Source organism: Mus musculus, chromosome 11 (genome assembly GCF_000001635.26).
Source record: "Mus musculus strain C57BL/6J chromosome 11, GRCm38.p6 C57BL/6J".
In the NCBI taxonomy this organism is placed as follows: Eukaryota; Metazoa; Chordata; class Mammalia; order Rodentia; family Muridae; genus Mus; species Mus musculus.
This window is the reverse complement of record NC_000077.6, coordinates 87,707,063-87,726,050: the sequence shown is the minus strand read 5'-3', so window position 1 is coordinate 87,726,050 and position 18,988 is coordinate 87,707,063. Positions and strand designations below refer to the sequence as shown.

Below are 18,988 nucleotides of genomic sequence, written 5' to 3'. Positions count from 1 at the left end.
CAGCTTTGTCCTCCCCTCTCTTGCTCCCCAGTCCCCAAGCAGTGGCAGGGGCTAGTGGGCCCCTCAGATTCAGTTGCCTGCAGGCAGGGGACAGGGAGAGGGCAGTGAGACATTTAAGCAGGTTGAGTGTGTGTGTGTGTGTGTGTGTGTGTGTGTGTGTGTGTGTGTGTGTGTTATTTTGGTTAGGATAAGTTTCTTTTCCTCTCTCTTGCTCCAGGGAGTTGGGCTGGTCCCTCTACAGGGCCTGCCTAGGCTAATTGACTCCCACCCCAAGCCCTGAGGAAGTTCTTGGACTCTACAATGGACTGGGGAAGAAGCTGAGAAACTGCAGCTTCCACTGGCCTATCAACCACTTCCTCCCAGAAAGACCAGTCCAGCTGAGGTCCTCCAGACAAACCTTCAGGGCCTGGAGAACCAGGGCTTTCAAGTAGCACTGGGAGAGGAGCCCCTGTTAGGGGTGATCCTATTGGTAATGTCAGTCCAGGGATGGCTGAGGAATGGGAGAGGTACCCTAGCAGTCACAGAACAAGATTCTCAGGGTCTCAAGTTTCCCATACCTAAGATTCTAGGCCCAGTGTGGCCTGGCTTGGGGACTCCCTTCTTTGGAGATATTCTTATTTCTTTGAAGAATTGGGGTAGGAGGGGTAGAAAGCAATCACTGATGAAGTTCAAACACCCTAGCCCATTACAGCCTATAATTATAAAGTTGTAAAAGTGATCAAAGAACCAGGAGAGTTTGCCAACAGGAGAAAATAAACAGGACTTTCTGGTAGTGGGTTCCTGAGTCCAGCGTTCTAGGGACAGAAAACAAGATTTAGGGATGAGTAATGGTTCAGCTGGGACTCTCTGTACCCCTGCCCACTCACACCCAAGAATAGGAGCTACGAAGTGTCTGAGGTATAGAACCTGGGAGACAGAAAGGATGGGTAAGGTCCTACAACCAGAAACCCAGGCTTGGAAAGGCAGTGCAGAAACCTCTCTGGGGACCTTGGGCCAGCAAGCAAGCAAGGCTCCACCAGGAGCCAATTCAGGGTGTGCAGAGAAGGAGCCGAAATCCTGTCTCTTGATCCACTAGACAGCAGTTAAATTTTCCTCTACAGACCACAGTGGCTGTTTCTGTACATCATCTGCTTAGTCATAATATAACAGTGCCTACTACACCAGAGGTACCAAGGCATTCAGAAGGTTAAGACCTCCCCATGCACAAAACACCGATAATGCTCACAACACATTTAAGAGCAGGGGTTCTCAACCTTCCTAATGCTGAGACCCTTTAACACAGCCCCTCATGTTGTGGTGACCCCCCCAACCATAAAATAATTTTGTTACTGCTTCATAACTGTAAATTTGCTACTGTTATGAATCATAATGTAAGGATCTGCTACTCAGGATGGTCTTAGGTGTCCCTTGTGAAAAAAAGTTATTCGACCCCTCAAAGGGGTCAAGCCCCACACATTGAGAACCACTGCTCTGGGGCATAAATGAAAGGAACAGTTCTCACTTCAGAATGCTCTTCCTTCTACTACCTGGTCCCAATTCGACGACACAAATGCTTAACACACACACACACACACACACACACACACACACACACACACACACACACACACACAAAACAGACAAATTCGAAGCAGCCCCCTCTGATGGTGGAAATGGCCTCTTCGACCTGCTCCCAGCGGCTCCGAAAATCACAGCCTTAGCAGCAGATCGTGTTGAAAGTTCATTTGGCCAAAGCCCCACATCTGCTGGGAGGAAGGCTAACGGGAGGGATTTCTGCCTTTACAGAGCTGGGTCAGGCTGCAAAGATTCAACAGGCCCAGTGGCACCAGGCTGCCCTTGAGGAAGGGCAGAGGGAAGGAGAAGGTGTCTGTTTCTTACTGAGAGCTACCCTTCCCAGAGTGCCAAAATGCCAACCATAACTCTGCTCCCGCTATTAGCGGTGAAACTTTGGGGCAACTCCTCCGGGCTTCCACTTTCCTCCCTGTAAACTGGGACAATAACGGACCCTGCTGCAGAGAGCTACTGTGACGACTACATTAATTAGTCCACATAACGTATTTATACTTATGCCTAGTGCATGCTGTTAGCTATTATATCAACTATTATATATGGTTTGTGTATGTGAGTTCAGTTATTCCTTAGGATTCCCTAAGACAGCCAGGAACCCAAGACTCAGAGGATCCGTGGACACTGACACTGTGTCTGTGGACATGGCGACAGCTGTGAGCATCCAGAACTTCAGCCTCTACAGTACCTACTTTCTGGTCTGTTTTGTCTTAAGGTGTGGTCTCACTATGTAGCCCAGGTTAGCTTCAAACCACAGTCCTACTACTGACTTAGCATTCCTGCATGCTGTGATCATAGGTGCGTGCTACCATGTCCAGCGTGAGAGTCCCTTCTCTTAACCACTGGGTGGGGGTCATCTTGGGACCCAGCTGCGTGTCTCTGAATCTGATTCCTCCCATTTGTCCAGCCATGATGAGGGAGGGGAGCTGTAAGGAAGCAGACACCAATCCAGGTGCCGTGGCAGGAGCAGTCACGAGAACGGAGAAGTCAAACAGAATTATGGTGAGGGTTCCAGAGAAGAGCGAGAAGGTAAGATAGAAACAGACAGCTTTTGTGAACTGTAAGAGCACACAAGAGAAGTCTGTCCAGTGGTGGGACATACACTTGGAGTGAGCAAGGCTCTACATTGAATCCCCAGTCCCCAAAAAAGAACAAACCAAAATGAAACAAAACGAACCAGCAGCACTGAAGGGTGTTGAAGGGTGATTGCTGTATGAGACAACAGAATGGTCACTGTCATCATTTACTGAATGATTGGCACTGAATAATGCGTCTGCATCTGTGTCGTCCCACTAGATCCCCATAACTAGGGCAGGAGAGATGACTCAGTGGTTAAGAACACTGGCAGCTATTTCAGAGGACCCAGGTTCAATTCCTGGCACCCCCACATGGTGGCTCACAATCATCTATAACTTCGGTTGCAGAGGATCTGATGCCCTCCTCTGGCCTCTGAAGGCACCAAGCATGCACGCCTATGGTACACAGATGTGCATGCAGGCAGAACACTGATGTCCATAAAAAATTAATTAATTAAAACTATCCTCATGGTTATTCATGTATAAATCCCATTACTACTCCCCTTTCACAAATAAGGGATCAAAGCCTAGCTCAGATGGGCGAGCCAGAGTATATGTCATACTGAAGGGTGGCTGCTGAGGCTTGTGCCCGCTCCTGCCATGGCACCTGGATTGGTGTCTGCTTCCTTAGCAGCTCCACTCCCCCATCACCTGTTCTAGAGCTCCAGTTCTGCCAGAGATGTGGCCTGCTCTCCCCCTCCCTCCCTCTTCCCTCCCCCTTCACTTATTCATTTTTAAGCATTTTATTTTACGTGTATGAGTATGCTGTCGCTGACACACCAGAGGAGGGGATTGGATCACATTGCAGATGGTTGTGGGTCACCATGCAGTTGCTGGGAATTGAACTCAGGACCTCTAGAAGAACAATCAGTGCTCTCAATCACTAAGTCATCTCTCCAGCCCCATTTAATTTTGAGAGGGTCTCAGATATCCTAGGCTAGACTTTAATTTGATATGTAGTCAAGAATGACCTCGAACTTCTAATCCTCCTGCCTCTACTTCCTGAGTGCTAGGATTATGAACATGTACCACACCCGACTTCCCATTAATATTAAGATAAAACAGAACAGAAACCAATCTGGGTAAGTGATTTTTCAATATTTTTCTTTATCAAAGGCCTTATCTTTCCCTTACACTTCCTAGGAACCATAGCGTGTGTGTGTGTGTGTGTGTGTGTGTGTGTGTGTGTGTGTGTGTGTGTGTGTTATATAATTTGTATTAAAACACTGAACTTAAGAGAATTCTATAAAGCCAAAACAAAAGTAAGTATTTTAGATTTTGGTTTGGCCTGTGAGATTTTTGAGACGTTTGCACAGCTCTTTTGAGCTGGGAATCCTAGGAAAACTCCATTTGGCTGGGTCAGGTGATGGGACCTGATTGGCATGCTTGGGAAAGGACAATTCCCTTAGCAGAGAGAGAGAAGCCAGGTGTGATGGCTCACCCTGACCGGCAGTGTAACTGGGCTGAGAATCACTTAGGGAATTAGGAAAGGGTACCTACTGGGGGATGTGTCTGTGAAGATGTTTCTGGAGAGCTTAATTAAAGGAGAAGCCCTGTCCTAATGTGGGCAGTACCATCCCACAGACTGGGCATACACGGGTGCAGGGCTTCCTGGGCCACTCTAATATGAGCTTCTCTAGCCACCATGTTCTCCTTCCATGGGTACCTCAGTATGGGCATAGAAGTACTGAAGCCGTCTACTATGGTCTGAAGTCTCTGAAGACATGAGCAGAAAATAAATCCCCGCTCTCTTAAATTGTTCTCATAGCTATTTTGCCACTTCCACCAAAAGTTTAATGCACTATGTAAGGGTTGCCTTCACGGAAGAACAGGACCTATGGTTACCAGGGATAGCAGCCAGGTGCTCTTTTAAATCTCTAACATGGGGCTGGTGAGATGGCTCAGTGGTTAAGTACACTGACTGCTCTTCTGGAGGGCATGAGTTCAAATTCCAGCAACCACATGATGGCTAACAACCACCCATAATGAGAGAGAAAAAAAAAACCCAAAAAACAAAAAACCAAACACACACACACACACACACACACACACACACACACACCACAAACCTTTGGGCCAGAACGAGCTGGGGCCTGTGCAAGAGGGAGAAGGGAAGGGGAAGAAAAATCCCTAGCATGCTTTCTGATGTTTTATCTTTACTTTTCTTTGGACAGGGTCTTATGTAGCTCCTGGTTTAACCAGACACTGTGTTAAAACAACGGCAGGAAGCTGGGTGTGGTGCTGTACACCTGCAACCCCAGCACGGAGAGGCAGAGGCAGGACAGGGACTTTTAAACCATGAGACTCTGTTTTAAACATCAAAGGAAGTCGGGTGCGCTGGGTGGGAGAGTCAGAGTTAGGTGTCGCACTTTCTGTGAAGTTTCTAGAATAAGCACATGTCCCTTCTGTAGAAGGTAAAGAGATGCGGGGGAAACTCCCTCTGAGCCTCTCTGAATTCTCTGTCCGCTCCCAGCTTGCTACGCCCTGAGCCCGTGCTTCCTGAACAAACATTTCTCCAGATTTTGTAAAGCAGGAGAGACTAAATACCCATAAGTAGGGAGGCTCCAGTCAGAAGAAAATCTGCAGCTGTAAAGGACTGTGGCCCGTGGCCTATGGTGCTGTGAATGAGAAAGGCTTTCCGTGGGCTCAGGCGCTCGCACCGCACACGGGGGTCCCCAGTTGGCAGAACTACGGAGGAGAGCCAGAGGCCAGCCTGGGCTACAGAGTGAGACTCTTTCTCAAAATCCAAAATAAATACAAAGGATCTGGTCCATGTTCTCCTGGGTAAGCTATACAGAAAACCGTAACTGTCATTTTCAGTGAAGGATCCCAGGTGGCAGGTAGCAGGCCAGCAACCCAGAGAGCTCAGGAAAGCCGAGCAACTGCATCCGTGAGACAGGAGGCGGCGCAGTGAGCGCTGCTGAGCAGTCGGGCTCTCAGGGGCTCTGCTTGTGTGGTTAGCTTAGTTTGGGTTTTGGAGACATTTCTCTGTGTAGCCCAGACTGGTCTAAAACTTATGATCTGTCTGCTATAGTCTCCTGAGTTCTAACATTTTAAATTATTTTAAGCGTTTATTTATTTATTTATTTATGATTTTTGAGACAAGGTTTCTCTGTGTCACCCTAGCTGTCATGGAACTCAGTGATCTGCCCACCTCTGCCTCCCAAGTGCTGAAATTAAAGTCCTGCATCATTATTTTCAGGGTTTTTTTTTCTTTTTTCTGAGACAGAGATTTTCTGTGTAACCCTGACTTTCCTAGAACTCAATTTGTAGACCAGTCTGACCTCAAACTCAGATCTGCCTGCCTCTGCCTCCTGAGTGCCGGGATTAGATGTGTGCACCACCACGCCCCGCTGCCTATTTTCAGTTTTTTAAAGTGTGGCAGTTAACTTACATTTTAGTGGGAGGTATTTTTGTTTGCTTCTTTGAGTTCTTGTTTTGGTTTTGAGACAGAATCTCATATATCCTAGGCTGTCCTCACAGTGTGTGACTGAGGTGACTGAATTTCTAATTGTCTTGCCTTCATCCTGGAGGGCTGTGATTATATAAGCACCAAGCCTGGCTTTGGGCAATGTTAGAGAACAAACCCAGGGCCTGGTGCAGCCTCGGCAGGCGCTCTGCCACACAAGCCGGATCCCCAGCCCTAATTTACACACACAGCCCTTGTGCAAGGGAGCTTGCAGTGAAGTAACAAACCTCACAGGAAACGTGTAAAGGCTGTTATAGAGAGTGGTAGCTTCCTTCCACTCAGTATTCCATTTTCCCTGTCTGCGTAGGGGCTTTCTTACCCAGCACTGACTGACCTGGTACTCTCTATCCGGCCCAAGGCAGCCTCCAGCGCTCAGTAACCCTGGCTCTGCCTCTTGAGTGCTGGGCTCAAAGGCAAGTGCCATCATGCCAGGCTCCACTTTGCTGTTCATAGGAAAGGGGGCTCAGATGTTTCCGAGGCATGGAACAAAGTGATACCCCACCCCCTACGTCCCCTGATTGTTCTTGTACTGAGGAAGGGAAAATCCTCATGAATTTCTAAGAGATGGAGTGGGGTGAGGGAGTAGAGGGCAGGGGTGGGGTCAGAGCTCATGCTGGGATGAAACTCCAGAAAGTTCTAGGACTGGTGGGTTGACTAAGGACAAAAGCGTGCATTTCTACCTCTCCTGGATGGGTTATAAGCTGGGGGAACTTGAGGGAATCAGGCTTAGCATTCTTTTTTGTTGGTGGTGGTGGTAGTTTTTTGAGACAGGATTTCTCTGTATAGCCCTGGCTGTCCTGGAACTCACTCTGTAGACCAGGCTGGCCTCGAACTCAGAAATCCACCTGCCTCTGCCTCCCAAGTGCTGGGATTAAAGGCATGTGCCACCACTGCCTGGCAGGCTTAGCATTCTTAAAACTATTTGTATTATTTTATGTGTGTGGGTGTTTTGCCTGAATGTGTGTGTTTGTCTGTGGACCACCTGTGTTCCTGGTGCTCATGAAGGTCAGAAGAGGGCACCAGAGTCCCTGGAACTGAGTTAGAGATGGTTGTGAGTTACCATGTGGGTGCTGAGAATTGAATTCAGATCTGGAAGGACAGCCAGAGTTCTTAACCACTGAGCTCAGCCACCTCTCTAGCCTCAAGGTTATTGCCATTGTCTCTCTCTCTTAATTTTTGTGTGTGTGTGTGTGTGTGGGGGTGTTTTCCCAGACAGGGCTTCTCTGTATAGTCCTGCTCCAGCTGTTCTGGAACTCTCTCTGTAGACCAGGCTGGCATCAAACTCAGAGATCCTGTCTCTGCCTCCCAAGTGCTGGGATTAAAGGTGTGTGCCACCACCGCCCTGTGGGCTTATCATTCTTGAGACAAGGGAACTCGAGAGCTGGGGGTGCTCATGGCCCATGCTGGATGCAGCAGAGGAGTGTGGCGTGAGGCCCTACCTTACTGGCCAGTGACAGGCAGGGGCGAGGAGCTCGTCGAGGGCTCTCCAGCTTGACGATGCTGATGAACCCAGGCTCAAGGTTGTCGTCATCACTGGCGTTGCACAGGTACAGGGGGTGGGACTGCAGAGAGACAGACAGACATCTGGGTTAGACAAACTCTAGCAGGCAGCTGTGAGCCATGGACAAGAATCAAGCACAGCTATAGTATTCTAGGCAGGTTCCAAGTTGGCCTTGGTTTTTTTGTTTGTTTGGGCTTGTTGTTGTTGTTGTTCTTTTCTGAGACAGGGTTTCTCTGTATAGTCCTGTCTGTCCTGGAACTCACTCTGTAGACCAGGCTGTCCTCAAACTCAGAAATCCACCTGCCCCTGCCTCCCTAGTACTGGGATTAAAGGTGTGGGCTACCACGCCCGGCTTTGTTTGTTTGTTTTAATTTTTTTTTCCAAGACAGGGTTTCTCTGTGTAACAGTCCTGGCTGTCCTGGAACTCTCTTTGTAGACCAAGCTGGCCTCGAACTCACAAAGATCCTCCTGCCTCTGCTTCCAGAGTGCTGGGATTGAAGGAGTGGGCCACCACATCCAACTTAGGTTGGCTTCTTTAAATTTTTTTTTTTTAAATGGCTGGAGAAATGGCTCAGTGGTTAAGAGCACAGACTGTTCTTCTGAAGATCCTGAGTTCAAATCCCAGCAACCACATGGTGGCTCACAACCATCCGTAATGAGATCTGATGCCCTCTTCTGGTATGTCTGAAGACAGCTACAGTGTACTTACATAATAAATAAATCTTAAAGAAATAAAAAAAAATGTATTACTATTGTGTGTGCATGTGTGCATGTGACAGGCAGGGGCAAGGCACATATGTGCTGTGGTGTGCACTTGATGGCAAGAGGAGCTGTTTTTCTCCTTCTGCCTTGGAATCTGGGGACGCGCACTCAGGTTCTCAGGCTGCCCCTACTTGCTGAACCATCTTCCTGGCCCTGAGGTGGCATGTCTCTTGGTACTATAAAACAACAGACATTAGCCGGGCATGGTGGCTGATGGTCTTGACTCCAAATTCAGGAGGCAGAAGGTTTGCTAGAAGAATGAGGCCAGCCTGGGTTACATAGTGAGTTTCGGGGCTATCCTATCTCAAAAGGGGTGACCCCTTACTACTAGATTGCTTCATATTAAATAGAAATCACTTCAGAGGTCCTGGAGGTAGAGGGGCTGGGGGCTTGGGAAGGAGAGGTACCACCGTGGGGACCTCAATGAACCTGTTGTCAAATAGCTATAGGACCCTTAAGGCAGACCTTTCCAAACGCCCCTTTCCTGACCACAGTGTCTGCCTGCTGATTCCTGAGCCCTCTGCTTGCTCCCAAACTTCTAAGCTCTGAGAGCACTCCCCTGCTTCTAGGTGCCAGGCTCTGAGGATGCTGGGTGCTTCTGAATCTGCGCCTGCCTTCTGCTGCATCTGCGCCTTCTGCCCTTGATCCCAAGGCAGTGCCGGGTGCTACTGATGCCTCTTTGGTTCCCCCCAACAGCTCTTGCTCTGTAGATTCTGTCCTGTGTCTTCTAACTCTGTATGCTTGTCCCTGCTGCTTTCACTTTGCATGTGTGTGCTCATCATGGGATCAAGCAAGCTGCCGGAAGAGGCTGTCAATCAATATGGACTACCTTGCTTTGCATCGTAGCCTTGATAATAAAAACTCTGGGTAGGGGTTCCAGGATTCCAGAACTTAAGGATTACTGGGCTGGTGGTAATGGACATTTAGTGTTGGAAAAAGATTATATGCTCTTGTCTCCAGAAAATGGAAGGCATGAGGCTGACCTCCCTCTTCAGTGAATACACTGGCTTTAGCTTCCCTATCCAACCATCCATCCATTCATTTCATATGCACATGCACCCGTTTGTGTGTGTGTGTGTGTGTGTGTGTGTGTGTGTGTGCGTAAATGCTCATTTTTGTGTGCATGCGTACAATACCCAGAGGCTGATGTTGGAATTATCAATCTATTAATCTCTACCTTACTTTTTGAGACTGGGTCTCTCATTGAGCCTGGAGCTTGTCAACCAGGCTAAGCCAGCTAGCCAGCATGCCCCAGGAACTTGCCTGTGTCTGGCTCCCTGTCTCCTCAGTATTTCGATTACAGGTGTACACCACCATGCTGACCTAAGGTTAGGCTGGCCTCAGACACATATTTGCCTGCCTCTGCCTCCCAAGTGCTGGGATTAAAGGCGTGAGCTATCAAGATTTATATTCCTATTTTGTATATATGAGTGCTTGCCTGAACATGCACAACTTGGGTACCTGAGGAGGCCAGAAGAGGGCATCATTTCCCCTAAGCTGGAGTTATAGACAGCTGTGAGCTGCCATGTGGGTGTTGGAAACCAAACACAGGTTCTCTGCAAGAGTGGCCAGCGTTCTGAACCGAGTGGTGTTTCTTTAGCTGGTACCCAGCTTTTTTAAACACAGTGCTGGGGAAGTTAAATTCCAGTCCTCTCTTTGTGTGACAAGCACTGTAACTGACTAAGCTATCTCCAACCTTCCCTTCATCTCTTCATTCGACCAAGATGGAAGGCTCCCACCGTGCCACGTAAACACACTGCCTAGTGTGTACGTGATGCTAGTGTGTCCAAGAGACCGCGGGAGGATGCAAGAAACAGAGACTAATAATTCCATATAAGGAAGAGAGCGTTTGTCATTAAGGGTGACTCAATAGCCTTGCTGAGGACTGATTAATTGTGTCCATCCAGAAGACCAACAGAGGAAGTGGGGTGGAGAGGTCATTCCAGCAAAGGAAGCCGCAGGTTGAGGTGGGACTCAAGGAAGATGGGACAGGCATGATAAGATGGCAGGAGATGAGGCTGGAAAGAATGCAGCAGGGACCACAGGCTCACACAGGAGGAGTCCCCTGATGCTTCAGAGAGAAACTGTGTGGAGGAGAGGAAGACATGGCCACTCAGACACAACAGAGACTCTTAGGGCATAGAAATTAGCCCCAGAAATGCACTGCTTTGACTAGCTTGCCCTTCCTTCATAGGCCAGCGCTCTAAGCGCTCTAAGATACCAAGACCCCCTCACACTGAGCACAGGGCGGATCAGGAAAGGGGAGGAGGTACAAATATTTACCCACAACTCTGTCCCCAGCCTTAACTCAGAATTGCCGTCCAGAGCAGCGCTGTTGGGGGATGCCCCTGGCGAGGTGGAAGGGGAGGAGGACCTAGAGAAGAAGTCACCAGATTGTCTGACTCTGAACCGGCAACCAAGGGTATGAGAACCAGGGGCAGCTGGCCATTTTACGTGTCCCCTGCTTTTCAGGACTTCAGGCCCTATCTCACAGAGACACAGGCACTGCCACCTGGGGCACATGAAGTCAAGGTCATATAGGACTACAACTTAGCTTACCTGGCTCCATTCTCTGCTGTCATTGGAATCACTATGAATGCAGGGTCAGCCCCCATTTACTGGGCCAACGGTGACCATGAAGAGGGTAATGGTTTGCATTGATCTGTTTGCATTGATCGTTCAAAGCACCTGCAGATCACTATGAAGTAGAAAGCTGTTGTCCCTTCTTTGAAGATGAGGAACGCATGCACCAAAATTTGGCTAAGTAAGGTCCCCTTTGAGGACGCAGCTGGTCCAGCACAGGAGGCAGAGGCAGGCGGATCTTTGTGAGCTCAAGGCCAGCCTGGTCTATATAAAGCCAGTTAGTTCCAGTTCAGAGCAAATACATTAAAGGGGAAAAGGCGAAACAAATGAAGTTGCTGAGCCCAGGCTCGCAGGCCTGCAATCACAGCACTGAGGGCTGAGACAGAAGGAAAACCAATGGGGTCCAGCTTGGGCTACATAATGAGTTTCAGGCCAGCCTGAGCTACAGTGTGAGCACCTGTTTGTAAATGTTTACATCTGACTTTAAAAGCTTGCTATCTTCTCCCCAACTTAAGACCAAATTATTTGCCTTACTAGTTTATATGGAGTCTTTTCCATTTGTTTGTTTGATTGATTGAGACCAGGGCTCACTATGTAGACCAGCAACTTGCAGCAAGCCTCCTTGTCTCTGCCTCCCAAGTATTGGGGTAAGTGTGCACCATCGTGCCCAGCCAATCAAAAGTCCCAAGTGCAAAGTCCCTAGAATGCTGGTGACCCCAGGATGTTGTCCTAGGTGCTGTCTATCTGCACACACACTTTTTTTTGCAGGGGTTTTGGGGTGCAGGGTCTCTCTGTGTAGCCTTGGCTGTTCTGGGCTTGCTTTATAAACCAGGCTGGACTCAAACTCACAGAGATCCTCCTGCCTCTGCCTTCTGGAGTGCTGGATTAAAGCCATGTGTCACCACACCGGGCCTACCCAGTGGGTGGGCTGTGCGTGACCCAACCAACCCACAGACTTCATCTTCTCTAGAGCGCCAGATCCCTATGTCCAAATGCTCTCTAGATCCTTCTGAGGGAAGGATCTTAAGTGAGATACCTCAAACCCAGCCGGCTCAGGCCTGACTGCATCACTGTGTAGTCTATAACTGACTTCCCAGTGTTCTCTCTCAGGGGTCAGAGGCATGATGTCACCCACCTAGGGGCTAACCTCCCAGTCTCCTCAGTTCCTTCAAATGTCAACATGTAAGAGGTTGATATTCTGTCTAAACTCCACCCCCACGGTTCCTGGCAGCAGCCAGGTAGGCTTGGCCCAGTATAAAAGTGGCTGCTTGACCCCTTCTCTTAGCCTCTTGCTCTCTTGCCCCCTTGCGCCCCCTCTCTCCCATTCCCTTCCCTCTCTCTCCACTTGGCCATAGCCGGCCTCTCCGTCTCTACTCTCTTCTTCTCTTTGCCTCTCTCTGCCTCTGCTACCCTCTTAACTCCCCTCCCCATGTCCTAAATAAACTATTCTATACTATACCCGTGTGTGTCTGGTCCCTCAGGGGGAGGGGATGCCTTGGCATGGGCCCGCTGAGACACCCCCTCCCCCACACCCCGCCAGAACATATTCTTATAGTTTCTCTTTTTATGACCACAACATAAGAAATCAAAAAATTGCTGGCTTCCAGCATTCAGGAGGCAGAGGCAGGAGGATCTTTGTGAACTCCAGGACAGCCAGAGCCACGTAGTGAGACCCTGTCTCAAAAACCAATAAAGGAAAGGAAAGGAAAGGAAAGGAAAGGAAAGGAAAGGAAAGGAAAGGAAGAAAGAAAGAAAGAAAGGAAGGAAGGAAGGAAGGAAGGAAGGAAGAAAGGAGAGAAAGAAAGAAAGAAAGAAAGAAAGAAAGAAAGAAAGAAAGAAAGAAACTCTCCAGATTCGATCAGTTCTATATAAATGCTTCTCCGGATCCTTCTCACTGTGGCTGCCCTGGAGAACCCTCTCCTGCAGCCCCAGGCATAGAGCAACCATCAGTCCTTGTTCCAGGTCCATCATTAGGTGCGAAGCTCAGGAGACCCGACAATTCAGTTCCCTGACTACCTCTATACTCCGGCTTCTTCCAACTTCGCCCAGCTCCTTAGTTACACCTGCCACTGCTACTGCTGTCCTGAGTTACTAGAAACTTAACCAGGGTTGCCTTATCCCATCCATCCCTTCATGCAGTGGCAAGAGTGGCTTCAGCACTAACTTGAGCATGCTTGTCACTATGGGAGCTCTCACTAGGCTCCTCGACGCTCTTGGGATGAAGTCTGTTCTCTTCACTGCCTGGCCTGGGCTGGGGGGTGGGGGGCAGCAGAGGGGGGGTCATGGCTTGGTGGATAAAGGCACTTGGGTGAGCCTCGACCCTGGAACCCACAAAAAGGTAGGAGATAATTCTACAAAGTCTGACCTCCGCGGTACTGTGTGGCACACGGGCCCACACATACAAATCATGTGTGTGTGCCTGCACAGAACACACAGACAGACACATGGACACATTTTTCAAAGGCTGTGTCTGGACTGGGCATACCTCATGGTTTGCTCTCTTCCTATACACCTCCTTCCTGCGACCATGTCCAAAAATAACAACCTGCTTCACTTCCCTAAACACACTTTTGGCATTTGCCAATCTGTCCTGCATTTCCCTAACTAGTCTTAACCCCACTGTAGTGCATTTGTCTGCTGTCTTTTCTCCCCAGCCCCCAGGACACCTCCCCGCCTCCCATCCAGCCTCCCACTGTCCTATCAGTGCCTGCCATACATGAGGTACTCAGGATTTGCTGAATAGTTGTGGAAGGTCTATAACCAGATGGCTGACGGAAAATTGCGTGTGCCTCAGAACCTGGCAATGGCTGCTCTGAGGAAGGCTGGTGAGAGGGGTGGCTGAGAGGAGACTCTGGAACTGGAGGACCAAGAAGTGACAAGAGCTTTCTTTTCTTTCTTTTTTTTTTTTTTTTTTTTTTTTTGGTTTTTCGAGACAGGGTTTTTCTGTATAGCCCTGGCTGTCCTGAAACTCACTCTGTAGACTAGGCTGGCCTCAAACTCAGAAATCCGCCTGCCTCTGCCTCCTGAGTGCTGGGATTAAAGGCGTGCGCCACCACGCCCGGCTGACAAGAGCTTTCTTACTCTTTCTCTATTTCCTTTCCTGTCTCTTCTCTCCATCTCCTTGCCTCCGGAGCATTTGCCAAAGACCAGTGCTGGCTAACGACCTCTCTTCCTGGTTTTGGTGAAAAGTGACCTCTTTGAGGAAGTGCAGCAGGCATCCTGGAGGCAGAAGAAAGTGGAGTGTGGAGGGAGGATGCTATCTCCAGAACCTTAAAGGGCTGGGCAGGACCTAGATGCACCAGCAGTGGGAAGCTGAAGCCTGGGCCCCAGGAGGAGTCTGGCCCCTGCAGAATGACCAAACAATAGATACGCACAGACTGGTCCCAGCAGAGAAGTATCCATTCAGATTGTTCTTCTTTCTCTTCCTCCACTTCTCCCTTCTCTCTGAGACAAGGTCCCATGTAGCCCAGGTTAGTTACAAACTCAGTAAGTAGCTCAGGATTGACTGCATTTCTGATTTTCCCTAAGTTACTGAGGTTACAGGCATGTGCCCCAACATCTGGTTGACTCAGGGCTGGGGTGGAACCCAGGCCTCATGCTGCTAGGTCAGCACTTTACTGACTGAGCCACATCTGCAGACAGTAAATACATCTAAACCTTTCTTTTCCTTCAGTGCTGGAGATGGGGCCCAGCACCTTGTGCATGCGATACAAATGCTTTTCTCTGAGCTACAGCTCTGGATCTTCCTCCTCTAATCTCAAAGAGCATGTGCGTCTGGATAAGACATTTGCGGTGATGCGCGTGGGTACCAGAGGGTTGCCTAGCGAGTCTAGGTTTCAGAAACCCCCAGGTTTTTGTGCTACTTTGTGAAGGGATGCTCTCTTGAACAACATCTCTGCTCACTTTGAGAGATAGGGCCTTGGAGTCAGATTGAACAGAAAATGTGTCATTTCTTGTACAGTCTCGTCAGTAGTGTAAGAAACACACTTGCCACGTGCTTCATGGTTTGACTTAGTTACAACGGGAGCTTTGCAAGTACCCTCGGATGAAACATGGAAACCAGTCATTCCCACCAAGACTCTTCACTACCTCCTAGCTAGGAAGCTTGTTTCTGGGAGGACACCTTCCAGGCATTCTAGCCAAAAGGAGGGCCCCTGGGGAGACCACAGATCTAGGGGACAGGGGCTCCTTAACCACACATAGGAGAGTGTGCAGCCGCCCATTCTTTCAGCGACACTAGAAGGTGAGAGCTTTTAAATCCAGTGAGGGTGAGGGCATGGCTGGGCGGGGCTCCCAGAAACTGGAGGAAATGAAGGATTAGCGACTGGTGTGTTCCTAAGGAAGGCCATGAGTTAGAACGCACCTGTGCTACAGGTACCACGAGGGAGAAGTCAGGAGGAATACTTGCCAGATGCAGATCACTCAAGCTTCGAACTGCCTTTGCACACACAACCCCTTGGCAAAGCCATGTAAACTAGTGCGTGTGTTCACGCGCGTGTGTGCATGTCTCTTGTTAAAATCCTTTTGTTCTAAGAGCCATGGTATGGCTATGTTGCTTAGGATTGCCATGAACTTCTGGGCTCGAGTGGCCTTTCTGCTTTAGCCTCTGGGGTATCTAGGACTACAGGTGTACAGCAGAGCTCCTAGCTCCTGGTTTCCTGCTTTGTTTCAGAGTCCCGAAGACTAGAGATAATGACTAGTTAGTGCTCAGCACAGACCAACACCTAGCAAGTGCCCATTAAACGGGAGCTGGCTTTATTATTGTCCTTGCAATAATAATCTCTTCTTATTCCTGGAAGAGACAAAGCCCTTTATGACTCCTTCCTCCCTTGGCGGTCAACAGTGCCTCTCAAAGCTAGCATTCTGCCAGGTACAGTCTGGGACGGCTCATTATCCTCGGTCACTTCCCTCCTGTTCTCAGCCCAGCAAACCCCACCAAACGAGCTCTTCCAGTTTCCAGCCCGCCTTCTTCCCACGTGACCTCATTACGGCCCCCACTGAGGGCATTCCAGGGCTCCGCTGAGCTCCGGACTTTACTGCTGGTTTTAGTTCGGGCATCTCTCTCCTCCTCTTTCTTGGGCGTGGGCTTTTGCAAACCCTTATGCACTCTCTCTCTTGTCTCCCGGCCCTCTCCTCCCCCCTACCTCTGCTGCAATAATCTTTCAGTTCTCTGATTCCACACTCAGACCTTCACCCAAGGCCTTGGACAGGTAACTTCACCGCCCCGCTACAATTTTGCCTTTGTAATCGGGAGCATTGGCCAGACATCAAAGGCGCCCTTCTCCCTACTTCCTCTTTGCAGGTTTTATAATCATCCTCAGCAGTGCAACCTCCATTACTTGAACTTAGAACTACCTGACTTTTATCTCGGGCGGCAGGACACACCACCGTCATAAACCAAGGCTCCTGCTGCTTGGTGGCTGGGGAAAGCAGACCCAGCCTGTGGGTTTGGCTCTCCTGGCTCCCACACTGCAGCAACTTCACAGAGGCTCCGGGTTTGCTCACCTGGCCCTCTCTTTAAAGAGGTTGATGCTCACCTGCTGCAGACTAGATCCTAGCCGTGATTGGATCTGGAAACTTTGGGAACTGTTTCTCATTCCCATGAGAACCCGTCTCTGGGAAGGCAGAGTTTCCCAATGAAGTTGAAATGCTGGGGAATTTGCCAAGAAGAGTTTCTCTTTGTTTTATATTTTATTTATTGTGTTTTGTTTTGAGGCAGGGTTTCAGATAGCCTGGGCTGGCCTCAGATTCATTATGTAATTGAGGCTAGCCTTGGATGATCCTCCTGCCTCTACTTCTCAAGCGCTGGGATGGCCTGTCTGGACACTGTGTACTTCTTTAAAGCTACAGAAGATCATGTTGGTGGGGAGGAAAGCTCCCTATGGAGCAGAGATGCTAGTGAGTGAGAGGGCGGATCAGACCAGCTGAGCAAAAATAGACTAGTAAAGTGGGAAGACCGAAGAGGGAAAGGCTGCTCATAGGCAGTCTGGTTTGCGGTTTTCCATATCACAGGCCTGGTGTAAGAATGAAAAGAAAACGGGTCTGGAGAGATGGCTCAGTGGTTATGAGCACTGTCTGCTCTTCCAAAGGTCCTGGGTTTGAGTGACTCACAGCTGCCTGTAACTAAAGTTCAAGGGAATCTGACCCCATCTTCTGGCCTCAATGGGTACCAAGCACACATGTACTGCACATACATACACACGGGCAAAACACCCACATCCATAAATAACAAAATAATTTTAAACAAAGGAAGCAATGAACTGGATATAGTTTACAAAGGGGATACAAATTGCTGAATGAGTAGCCTGGATCCTGCCTCTCTGAGATCTTCAAAACTTGCTTTCAGTTTACTGTGGCACAGGTCTACAGTTCCAACTGCTTGGAGGATGGGGTGGGCAATATGACAAGACCCTACCTCAAAGACAAACCTGCTTTTTTTCACAGAAGAAAATGGAACTCTAGTTAAAGGAGGTTACATTCTAGACTACGTCTCTACCCTGTCTGTATCACTACGCCTCCAGGACTAACAAGTCAGAGAGGTGTATGCCCCAGTCCCATGTGAGCACATAGCCCCTCACAGAGCTGCAGTACAGGCACCTGGGCAAGAAAACTTCAGAATCTAGGCTTCTCCACTCAGCAAGCCAGAGCCTGGATCTGTCTGCTTTGTTGCCTCTGGGCCTCTCTCTGCACTTGGCCTCCCAGGCTCAGCTTCCTTCTTCCTGATAGGATTTAATATCTTCTTCTTACAGCACCCCTCCCCTAAGAGACAGGGCTTGTCTGTGTAGCTCTGGCTGTCCTGGAACTGGCTCTGTAGACCAGGCTGGCCTCGAACTCAGAAATCCGCCTGCCTCTGCCTCCCAAGTGCTGAGATTAAAGGGGGCACTACTACAGTGTGGCTTGCTTCTAGCCACAACAAGGGCAGACTCTGTGCAGAGATGCTTTTCCGGTGAATAGCCCCTGTTAGTTTGGGATGGGAAAGGTGTGTCCTGAAATTAGAGGTCACAGAAGCTCAGACTGAAACAATGGTTCTTCTGGGCTCCCCCCCACCCACCCCCCGCCGGCTCCCTCATCCCCTAGGAAAGACCCCATTCTTCCATGTGAAAATGTATCTGTCTCTGTCTCTATGTCAAAGCTCCATGATGTAATCAGACCTCTTGATGTGAGAACAGCTTCGGTGGGGTTTTCCTACCCCATACTGTGCCTAGTCTCTCTCTCTCTCTCTCTGTGTGTGTGTGTGTGTGTGTGTGTGTGTGTGTGTGTGTGTAAGACTCAAAAGCAGAAGAAACAGGAGCTGGTTGCTTGGGGTTGCTTCAGGAATGCATTGAATGTAAGGGGAGACCGCGTGGCAGGGTCAGGGCAGAGGGGGAGCTCTCAGCCGCCACTCCATATGCAGATCTTATGCCATTACTGAGTCACACACCCACACAAAGATGTTCCCATCATTGCTGACTGCCGTGTGACAGCGGTCCAATGAGTCTGCCATGGAAGTTACACGGGAGAGCAGCCCATCCTGGCATTCCCGGTAATGCTGATGGGAATAAATTCACGGAGTTGACAGTTGTAAAAGGTGCACCACATGGGCACACAGACAGACACTGATGATAAACCACTCTGCTAATGGCCCATACATCTCCTACACCCTGGGGTTTTTTTTTTAATCATTATTTTAACACCTTGGACTTACAGAAAGTTTGCTGTAAAACTGTGCCATGTTAGGCTGGTGGCAGCTTGCTACATTTTCTTTTTACCTTGTCTCTTGAGCGCACCAAGAAACCATGCTGAGCAGGGCATGCTGGTGCATGCCTGCAATCCCAGCACTCGGGAGGCAAAGGCAGGAGGAATGATGCTACAAGGTTAAGACTAGCCCAGTCTACTTAGTGACTTTCAGGCCAGCTAGGACTATATAGGAAGATTTCAAAAAAGCTCCCTACTCGTATGCTAAGGAAAAGAAAGAAAGAAAGAAAGAAAGAAAGAAAGAAAGAAAGAAAGAAAGAAAGAAAGAAAGACCCCTTGCCTCCAGAAAGAAGCCAC

At 49.1% G+C, this 18,988-nt stretch overlaps 1 protein-coding gene across 2 annotated transcripts in view; it reads right to left on the bottom strand.

Annotated features, from left to right (window-relative positions):
* The window catches only part of Rnf43 (ring finger protein 43), a 72,453-nt gene that overhangs the window by 9,489 nt on the left and 43,976 nt on the right, over positions 1-18,988 (bottom strand). For both annotated transcript variants that reach the window (NM_172448.4, NM_001363437.1), the window contains one exon: positions 7,551-7,673. In NM_172448.4, coding sequence (NP_766036.2) covers positions 7,551-7,673 — 123 coding nt within the window. The remainder of the gene's footprint in view (positions 1-7,550; positions 7,674-18,988) is intronic.